At 52.5% G+C, this 9494-nt stretch overlaps 2 protein-coding genes across 6 annotated transcripts in view; one reads left to right on the top strand and one right to left on the bottom strand.

Annotated features, from left to right (window-relative positions):
* Positions 1 to 879, top strand: part of SETDB1 (SET domain bifurcated histone lysine methyltransferase 1) — a 31143-nt gene extending 30264 nt beyond the window's left edge. For both annotated transcript variants that reach the window (XM_036905212.2, XM_036905211.2), the window contains exon 22: positions 53 to 879. In XM_036905212.2, coding sequence (XP_036761107.2) covers positions 53 to 170 — 118 coding nt within the window. In that variant the 3' untranslated portion in view covers positions 171 to 879. The remainder of the gene's footprint in view (positions 1 to 52) is intronic.
* Positions 832 to 9494, bottom strand: CERS2 (ceramide synthase 2). 4 transcript variants are annotated; one of them, XM_036905225.2, is made up of 11 exons: positions 9351 to 9494; positions 4534 to 4707; positions 3980 to 4097; positions 3651 to 3769; positions 3376 to 3433; positions 3230 to 3280; positions 2907 to 2999; positions 2590 to 2718; positions 2282 to 2388; positions 1984 to 2137; positions 832 to 1794 (listed from the first exon to the last, which is right to left on the bottom strand). In XM_036905225.2, the coding sequence occupies exons 2-11, from the start codon at positions 4704 to 4706 to the stop codon at positions 1657 to 1659; spliced, it is 1140 nt and encodes a 379-aa protein (XP_036761120.2). In that variant the 5' UTR covers position 4707; positions 9351 to 9494; the 3' UTR covers positions 832 to 1656. The 4 variants fall into 4 exon arrangements, with proteins under 4 accessions (XP_036761120.2, XP_036761116.2, XP_036761118.2 ...); XM_036905221.2 differs by lacking the exon at positions 9351 to 9494 and adding an exon at positions 9012 to 9147; XM_036905223.2 differs by lacking the exons at positions 2282 to 2388; positions 9351 to 9494 and adding an exon at positions 9012 to 9150.

Genomic DNA, 9494 nt, shown 5'->3' on the forward strand with positions numbered 1-9494 from the left:
GCCCCAGGGCATTGCTTTCTTCACCACTCTCCCTCTTTTCCTTCCCCGTCAGGAGAATCCGGGCTGGGACAGAACTTACTTGGGACTACAACTACGAGGTGGGCAGTGTGGAAGGCAAGGAGCTGCTCTGCTGCTGTGGGGCCATCGAATGCAGAGGCCGTCTTCTTTAGAGGACAACCTTCCGAATCTTCTGAACCCTTCCTGAACTGTTTTCCAGAACTGGGTCTTCCTGACTGTTGAACTCTGACCCAAAAGTCTGCAGTTTAACTACTCCCCCAGCTCCTCAGAGATAGAAATGGGGATTCTGGATCAGAAGACCCCTTGCAACATGGTGCTAGCAGGCAGGGTCCCTCCTCCACCTCCTAAGGCGCCGGGGGTGAGGGGAGGTTACCGCTCTTAACCTAAGCCTGACATCCCTTCGGTCCTCCTGTTGCTCATGCCTCCTAACTTAACATCTTGTTCAAGTGTTCATGCCTCTAAGGGACTTTATTCCTGGAGTGAGGGCTCTGTATTTACTTTCCCTGGTTTGTACTGTTTCTTGTAAGTCTTTCAACAAGATGTTAAAACCAAAATTGTGATTTGGATTCTCTGCCTCAGCTCCTATACTCTCAATTCGGGGTCTCTCAATAAGAGGTCTGTCCTTCCCTCCCCCTGACCCATCCTTCCCAATGGGCAGCAGTCATTAATCTCATACGTTCTCTACCTTGGCTCTCTCTTATTTGCCATGTGAAATTTAGGAAAGAAAATGTTACATAACTGTGAGAAAGACATGAGGAAGACTAGTTTATTTAGTTGACCCCCGCCTTCTCAATTCCTAATAGTCTCAAACACTTGTTGCCATGTTTTACTTAATCTTTAATATATTTTAATTAAAAAATACTTTTAACAGTACATTTTGGTCTTAAGTGGTCCCTCTGCTGAAATGCCAGGTGCTAGCTGTAATTCTGGCTTTAAACCCAAAATCCCGAATGTTTAATAAATAAAAAGTACAACTAGTTGCCATTCTACTCCAAACCAGCTAGCCTAGGGGAAAAGGCCAGAGAAAGGAGGCAGTTGGATCTTAGACCTGTGACTAGGGGAACAGCTAGCAGAGAAAGAGCACAGGCTGACTGTCAGCAGTCCCCAGGATGGCCCCACATTTTGGCAGAGGTAGGGTAAGGGTCATGTGTACCCTCCTACACTCAATTCATTTGTATCTGAGGAGGGAAGAAGTTAAGTCAGCTTTGGTTTCTGGCCCGACTTAGGGAGCTTATAGAAAGGTGAGCCTTGGTCCAACTTTGGCAGAATGAGGCCCACAAATGGGACGGTAAGGCACGACCCTGGCTCTGAAAGTCAAAGAGTCAAAGGCGAATAGCTAGGGCCAAATTCTGAAGAATAAGGAATGTGAGTTGTAACTCTCCCACCCCTATAGCTGAGTAAGGGTCTCAAAAGCAATGGAAAGGACAACTTAGAAAATAGAGAGGAAAATAAGACTATCCCCTCTCTAGCAAAGATAAACCAACCTCCCCTGTACCTGGTGATAAGCTGGTTGAAATTTGGTTTAAAGGCAACTGGGTGATAAGCAGGGCTTTCTCCTTTCTCCCCAGAACTTAAAGCAACCCCATGGGGAAGGTCCTTGGCCTTATGCATTAATCTGAGGGGCAGCAGGGACACAGTTCAATCATTCTTACGATGGTTATTGAGGATGGGGTGGCCATTGGCAAGGATCCGACTCTTTGCTCCTCCCCCAGCTGCAGCTTCGTCCCCCTCTGAACTCTCTGTTTCTTCCCGGTCGCTGCGTTCGTCTTCTACCAGCTGTGGAAAGGGATTGAGAAGGGTTACACTATGTCATCAATCCCCTAAGGGCTGCCTCTGAGCAGGCTTGTTCTGGCTGTACCCAGCGCCCCACAGTAGTTTTGGGGAGGATTACTGGTATGGGAGGGAGTTCGGGCAGTGTCTAGAGTTGATGGTAATAGGGCCTATAAAATGGGGACAGAGCCTTACCTTTCCAGTTATGAACTTGTGGGCCATGCGCAAAATGAGGTAAGCCCAGAAGATATGCAGCATCTGTAGCACTCCCATCATGGAATTGAAGAAGTAATAGCCAAAGAAGGCAGGATAGAGCTCCAGTGGGTACACCACAGTGCAGTGCAGTATCCTGGAGACAAGAACACAGAAATGGAATTGTAGACACAGAAAGGATGGGGTTGAGATGGAGGATAGATAATGGGAAGTAGGGGATGAGGGGATGAGGCAAGACTCCTGATTTCTTGAGAACAGGAGTATAGTGTCTCCTACTCACCAGAAGGGCAGGATGACCAGTCGGGTGATGATGAAGACAATGGCGAAGACGATGAAGATGTTGTTGCAGGTGTTTTTCCAGCCCGCATAGTTAAACATCTTGGCTGACTGTATAGATAGTCCCCATCCATCATCATGGGTGCCTGACTCCCATACACAGTCACATGTATACCCCGTTACCACACTGGCTCTGCGCCCCTACCTCCTTGGTCCCAGGAATGTCAACCCTCCACCAAAAAACAAATTCAGAGGGACAGGAGAACCTGCACCAGGGTCTCTAGGTTTGAAGAAGTACCCAGGAAGCCTGACCTCAAGCAGGTAGTCAGAAGAGTCATGCAGAGCCATGATAAGAGTTCCCGCTCGTATATAATTGGCAAACCAGGAGAAGCTGATGAGAATGATGGTGGCCACATGGTGGATGATCTGTTCCTTGAAATCCTGAAGAAAAAATACAAGCTCCAAGGGACTTTTTCCTGACCTCCAGCCCCACTGTCTCCTCTACCTCCCTCTTAAAGTTTCCCTTATCCCACAACTCCAGCCAAATTGCCCAGAGATCAAAAGGGAGACTGTTCATCTCAGGGATTGATTTTGGCCCCTAAGCTTAGTGACACAGCCCCTTGACCCACCTTTCGCTTGACATCAGAGGCAATGCTGAAGAGCAGGGACCAGTAGAAGGAAAGTTCGATCATGTAGTACCAATACTGGGAAGGGATGGTGCTCTGAGAGGAGAGAGAGAAAGGTAAAGGACCCCAGTGCAACTAAGCCCAAGGGTCTCACCTCTCCAAACCCAGTCCCTCCAGCACCTGAGGTCATGTTTAGCATCGTGACTCCAGTCCCTTCTGCTACATATTCCAGAGATCATCTCTGAAGGGTGTATATGTCCTAGTCCTATCCTACACTGATTCTCCTGATGACCCCCATATAAGGAATCAGGACACCCATCTCATACCTGTATGGGATATCCCTCCCAGACTTTCTTCATGTCATAGAACCAGGGTTTCTGCAGAGGAAAGTGAGAGGTTGAGAGGAGGAACCCAAACTCTCTGGGCTCACCCCACCTTGCCAGAGAACCTACTCCTAGTAATCCCAACTCACATCCACAATGACAGCCATGCCAGCAATGAAGGCAATCAGGTAAAATGTGAATCTCCAGCTGGAAGAGAAAGTGGAAATGGCTAGGCAAGTGGGTTGGGAGAATAGCCAGCCCTCCAAAATCCTCTAAATATCCTCTCAAGAATACTGCCAGTCAATTAAATTCCCCTCCTCACCTGGGTATAGTCTCCCTGCAGACAGCCATGGCCCAGCCCTCCCAGCAAGATACAGCAGATCTGCCTCTGCCACCCGGCCTCTCTTGCCCAAACCTCCCCTACCTGGCTTCTCGGAACTTCTTGAGGAGACTGGGCCGGTCCTGGTTGCGGCGGCGGCGGAACCAGCGCTCTACCTGGCGGCCAGAGAGCCCACTCTGCCGTGACAAAAGCTCTACCTCCACCTGTATGTCGTGAAGCAGCCTGTTACATTCAACCTCAGAACCCAGCAGCACCCCAGCCCTTCCACCCTCTCCCAGTAATAACAAGTCAGCACCACTGCCTTCCCATCTCTTCACCCACCAAAGCTAGCATTCCACCCAAACCTGCACTTTCCCTTCCCCTCCCCACCAGAACTCTGTAATTCTGAACACAGCAGGGTCTGCAGCTCATACCTGTTTGGGCTGCTTGCCGCTGGTCAGGTAGAAATGCTCCAGAGTGGGGTTGGGAGGTGCCCGCAGCCGAGTTTTCTCCTTTACATTCAGGAGGGAGGCCAGTGGTGTAGCCACATAACTAGGGAAGGGATATGAGTGAGAAGTGTCTGGCTCTCTAGAAGGCCCTCAATCTCTTGGCAGTCTCTAAGCTGAGAGAGGAAAAGACTGCAAGCTCAGGCAACTCTATCCTAGGCCTCAGTTTCCCAGCAACCCCCTCTCTGGTCAGCTTAGGCTGCCTATAGCTAACAAAGACGTCTGTGTTCACTAGTGACCAGGAGGGGTGGAGGATAAGAACAAATAACCATTGAAGGAAAGGGCCTGGGGGTGCTGAACCCTCAGGAAAACAATGCTGCCTTTAGCTGGGCAGGGGGAGGGGGGACCCACACAGTAGGCAGGGACTGGGTGGCCAGAACACAGGGGTCCGGGACCAATTAAACAGCAAGAGACAACTTGAAGTGCAAGAAGCTGTGTGGCTGGCAGCCAGGGAAAGCACAGGGCTAGGCTGGTACGCTCACAGCTCAAAGAAGTATCGAATGATGAGGAAGAGTAAGGCCAAGGGTAGTGTGATATAGAGGTCTGAGGCTTTGGCGTAGACACGTCCATCTCGGTCTTCTAGATCAGCCCAGGTTAAGTTCACAGGCAGCCAGAGTCGTTCCCACCAGAAGTAGTCATACAAAGTCTGGAGCATCCTGGGAGAGGGGAGGGTAGAGGGCATCAGAGGGACCAGCTATGGCAGAAGAAATAAATGAAAGTTTTCATGGTATAACAAAAGGAGCAGGGGGCAGAGACTCAAGCTCTGGGTTCTGGTCCTGGCCATGTGGCCTTGGACAGATCAGCTTCCTCATCTGTAATATGGTGGCCTTCCAGTTACAACCTTTACTATTTACAGCAACCAGAGGTGATACTGACATCCCCTAGAAGTCCTTACTCCCTAGAATTAAGAACCTTAGGGTCTCACCATCATTTTGCTATTCCAAAATGGAGGCCAGGCAGGATCTGGCCCTAAAAGCTGTAGCCAACAATCTGAGTAAAACCAGAGGCACCCTCCCTTCCCCTCGACTCTCTAACCCCACCGTCAGCCCCCAAGCCAACCCACAGCTGGAAGCTTCCTTGCCAGGGAAGCCCAAAAACAGATTGCTGGGCTGGGGTAAACCTTTTCTCCTTCCTAAAACCCATCTGGGTAGCAGGTCCTTAGGGAAAACTAAGAGGTGAGAGTAAAGCAAAATTCCATCCCTAAATAATACTGAGCTTCAAGACAAGCAGTGGACAGCAAACTACTGCACACAAGATTAATACCCCATGCCAAGCCATCCAATCTCTACACACAGAACAGAAGAACCCTCTCTGAAGCCTCCTTTGAGAAACAGAGTGAAGGTCAGGCTGCAGAGAGTCAGGGATTACGGAACAGAATTGAGACAGACAACCAAGACATCTGGTAGAATTAGGACTTGTTTCTTATTAGGACTCATTCAGAAAACAAAATACTAGTCTGCAGGGGAACACCCACGAGAAATATCCTCAGCTTAGGAAAAGCTGCTGCTTTACACTCCCTGCCCCTTTTCCTTCACTGAAAGATAAAGGACAGAGGGGATGGTACCGACTATTTGGATACTTGAATGAGGGAGGGAATGGTCTTTGGCACATGAGAGGATAGCGGCTGCTTGGAGCTGAGAGAAGTAGCAAGATGGTCTGAAGAGTCAGTGCGAGCAGCACAGCACCTGGTTGGGAATCAGTAACCAACACCAGCATAATGACAAGGGCAATATTTTCCAGACTCCCTACCCCTCACCCTCCCGGGAGAGAGGAGAGGTGGTAGTATTCAGGCTGGCCCGACATCAAAGGAAGGTGGTCCCCTCCTGGCCAGGGAGGAAAGAGAGTGAGGAGACTGCTCTCCACTGAGCACTGAAGACCAATTGGTGCTGCTGGCTGAAGCCGATCAGATAGATCACAGCGGAGCTGGGCTGGTCTCCCGCGTGCTCCTCTGACAGCTCCACCCCAACACACCACAAAAGCACTTGCGAAATTCCTCTCAGCCTGTCACGGGTCAGTATTCCAGCTCAAGGACTTTACCCTCTTGTCCCCACTCCTGGTCACTGCTCTCTCGGATGAAATCAGAGTTCAGCACTGACAATAAAGGCACCCCAGTAACACATACACAGACACACATGCTCCAGGCCTCAGCTCCCAAGGGTATTGCTCCTTCCCCCTCTACCTTAGCCAAAATAAATATTTAATTAGCTAAAGGGATGAAAGCCTTTTGAGCTGAACAAAATTAAACATAATTATTCACAGTGGAACTTTACCCACACAACCAGGCACACACACACTTTTTTCCTAAAGAAAAGCTGAAGAAAACTTAGTAGAGAAAAGACATGGCAGAATGCCTAGAATGGTAGCACACCTATGGCTCTTCCTTTCCACCTTTGTCACTAACTAGATTGGAGGTAAGGAGATACACCAGACACAGTCACCTGACTGCTATGTTTCTTGGAATTCAACTTGTTCTCCCTGAGATCTAAAGCCAAAGGTACAGAAGGCCTGTACTGGACCCCATCCCCACCCTGGTCAGTGAAAAGTGGCAGGTAAGTTGCTCTCATCAGGGACGTTCAGAGGGCTGGCTTGGCATCCTACAGGGTGGGAGTGGAGCCCCTCTCCTTGACTCCTAGGGCTCAGGAATGTTTTATGCCAGTCTTCTCCCTAGAGAGAAGGTGAGGAGCTGGGGAGGTAGGCAGAGAAAGTGTCAGAGTGGCCAAGGGAAAGCACCTGGAGAGTGCAACTATCTCAACTCCACAAGATAACACCTACCTCCTTCCCACTCCATGAAGAAAGTGTGGAAGGTGGCATGAGGAGAGCCTGATGTGTCAGGAGTTCAGAAAGGCAGGTGAATGGGGGCTCTCACACCTGGGTTTCAGGCTTTCTGTGCCCACAGCCCTACTTTGCCACCCAGTACTTCCATTAACAGAGGAGCACTACCCTATCCCCACCCACCAGGGCCTAGCCCAGCAGGGAGAGGCTTCAGATTCAGCAAGGTCAGGACTTCTGACTTAACACGGGGGGAAGGGAAGACACCAGGGGCTCCCAGCAGGCCTCACTTTACATACCCCCACAGAACCAACGGGTCTGCCCAGGGGCAGTCCTGGTGGCTCCTCGGCATCAGCACACCAAGACAAGCAAGGGCTCTCAAACAAAAGGCAGGGGCAAGAAGAGGGGGTGTGTACTCAGGACAGGGGGAGATGTCAGTTACTTCTTTTCTGGCAGAGAAAATCACACCTACAGATATTTTCCACTCACTGACTTTACTCCCTCCCACACATGAGAAGACAATTAAAGAGTGTGTGTGTGTGTGTGTGTGTGTGTGTGTGTGTGTGTGTGTGTAAGGGGGGCCAGCAAAGTGGGTATTTCATGGGCATTGGAAGACAATTAAGGAGTGTGTGTGTGTGTGTGTGTGTGTGTGTGTGTGGAAGGGGGGCCAGCAAAGTGGGTATTTCATGGGCATTGGATTACCAAGAACTTGAACTGGTTTCCACCTAGTTTGCCCCAACTCTGACTGACCCCTCCCAGACTCTCATAGATAGATGAAAGGGGGTAAAGGTCTTCACGGGAGCCTGGAGACCCAGCAGCTGAGAGGGCAGAAGTTTCTAAGAAAGGTATCTCACAGACTTATGATAACAGTCCCACTGGCTCTCAGAGCTTGGAGAAATAACTGAGGAAAATTAAAATGGATCAGAACAGGAGAGAGTAACAAGGAGAGGGTCCCAGAGATTCCTGGTTTCCACTAAAGCCTGAGGGACTACAAAAAAGTGGAAGAGGATCTTCAATAGTCTTCCTTGTTGAAAACTTTCTTTTCAGGCAGCAACAGCAGGTCATGAACTAAAAGGCTGTAGCAACGGATGAAGCCAAGAGGTGTGTAATTCTCCAGGCTGAAGTGTAGGTCCCTAAATTTAGTTAGTCTGGGCTGCTCCATCAGAGGCCCCAACACATCCAAATACTGCATTTGACAACTGCCCCCAGGGGTAGGGAGCAACCCACAAGGCAGATGGGGGTGGTGTTGAAAGGCTGTGTGAAGGATCAGTCGGCCTGTGCCCAGCGACAGGGGAAGGAGAGGCCCTTCCTCCCAGGGGGAAAGCTGGCCAGAGGCTCCAGTGAAGGTAGTGGATTGTGGGGTACCAAGGGAGACCAGGAACTCTCTCTTTGGAACAGAGAGTCTGTCCAGGTCACTGTATGATTAGAGTCAGGCCCTGAGGGATGAGGCTGCAGACTAGTCCTTACCCTGAGGCTCCCCATCACACGGGCAGTTGGCCACCACATTCAAGCCCAGTCACCTGATTCTGGTATGGGACAGTGACCCTCCAACACAGATGTGGTGGTGACTGCCTGCCAGAGGCCTTCCCTGATTCAGTTCTCTGGGAAGAGGGTCTCATTCCATTCTTCAGGATCCTCAGAACCCCGATTCCTTGGCCTAGCAACTCAGGTTACTGAGACCAAGTCTTGAGGCCAGGAGTCTGGCATAGGGGGAGAGAAAAAACCCCGAGCTGAGGCCCGAGATCAGTGCCGCACACCTGCAATTAACCTACTTGCCAGAGAGGCTCTGGGCCAGTACTTGGCAAGCTGTGGCCAAGAAAACCAGTTTCACCAGCAGCTTCCCCCATCCCAGCCACACACCCCGTAACGGTATAGGAGCCTTAGCCTTGGGTGGGGGGGGGGCCGGGGCACACTCAGAGCCACTCCTTCCTGTTTCCCGTTAAGCACGTGGACGTTCTGACCTCCCCTCCCAGAGTGGGCACAGTGGGCGGGTAAGGAAAAGAAGCTAGACCCCCTCTGCCCTCCCACTCCAGCCACGGGACCCGTGCAGGCCAGGGGCAACGCCGCGGGCCCACTGCCGGCCTGGGGCTCTCGCGCCAGTGATCACCAAGCTCCTACTCCCCAGCAAGGGGGCGCCTGTGGCTAAGGCCCTCCTCGAGCAGCCCCCGCGTCCCCACCTCGCAGTCCCTACCTGTTGCCCAAAAGGGCTCTCTGGGCTCGCGGCGGCGCGCCCGAGAAGGCCAGGGCGCCTGGCCAGCCGGCCCTCGGCTGCGCTGGGGGCCTGGCCGCTCCCGCGAGGCGCTCCAGCCCGCCCTCCGCCAGGACCGCCGCCATGAGCGCCCGGCCGGAGGCCCCCTCTCCACCGCCCCGCGCTTGCGCCCGGGACCCCCCTCCTTTCCCAGCAGCCCTCCCCGGCCGAGGACCCCCTCCGCAGAGGCGCGCCGGGGCGGCCCCCAGTTCTCCCAACTTTTCCGCGGCCGCTCCCCGCCCCACCCCCGCGCGCCGCTCCCAGACGGGGGTCTGCACTCACTCGGCGGCGGCGGCGTCGCGGAGCTGGCCGGGCCGGGAGCCGCTGCTCCGTGTGCCCTCGTCCGCGCCCCGGGGCCCCTCAGGACTGGCTCGGCCCGCGCCTCTCCTCCCCCTTCCGCCCGCCCGCCGGCCCGCTCCCTCCTCC

This window comes from Manis pentadactyla, chromosome 4 (genome assembly GCF_030020395.1).
Source record: "Manis pentadactyla isolate mManPen7 chromosome 4, mManPen7.hap1, whole genome shotgun sequence".
In the NCBI taxonomy this organism is placed as follows: Eukaryota; Metazoa; Chordata; class Mammalia; order Pholidota; family Manidae; genus Manis; species Manis pentadactyla.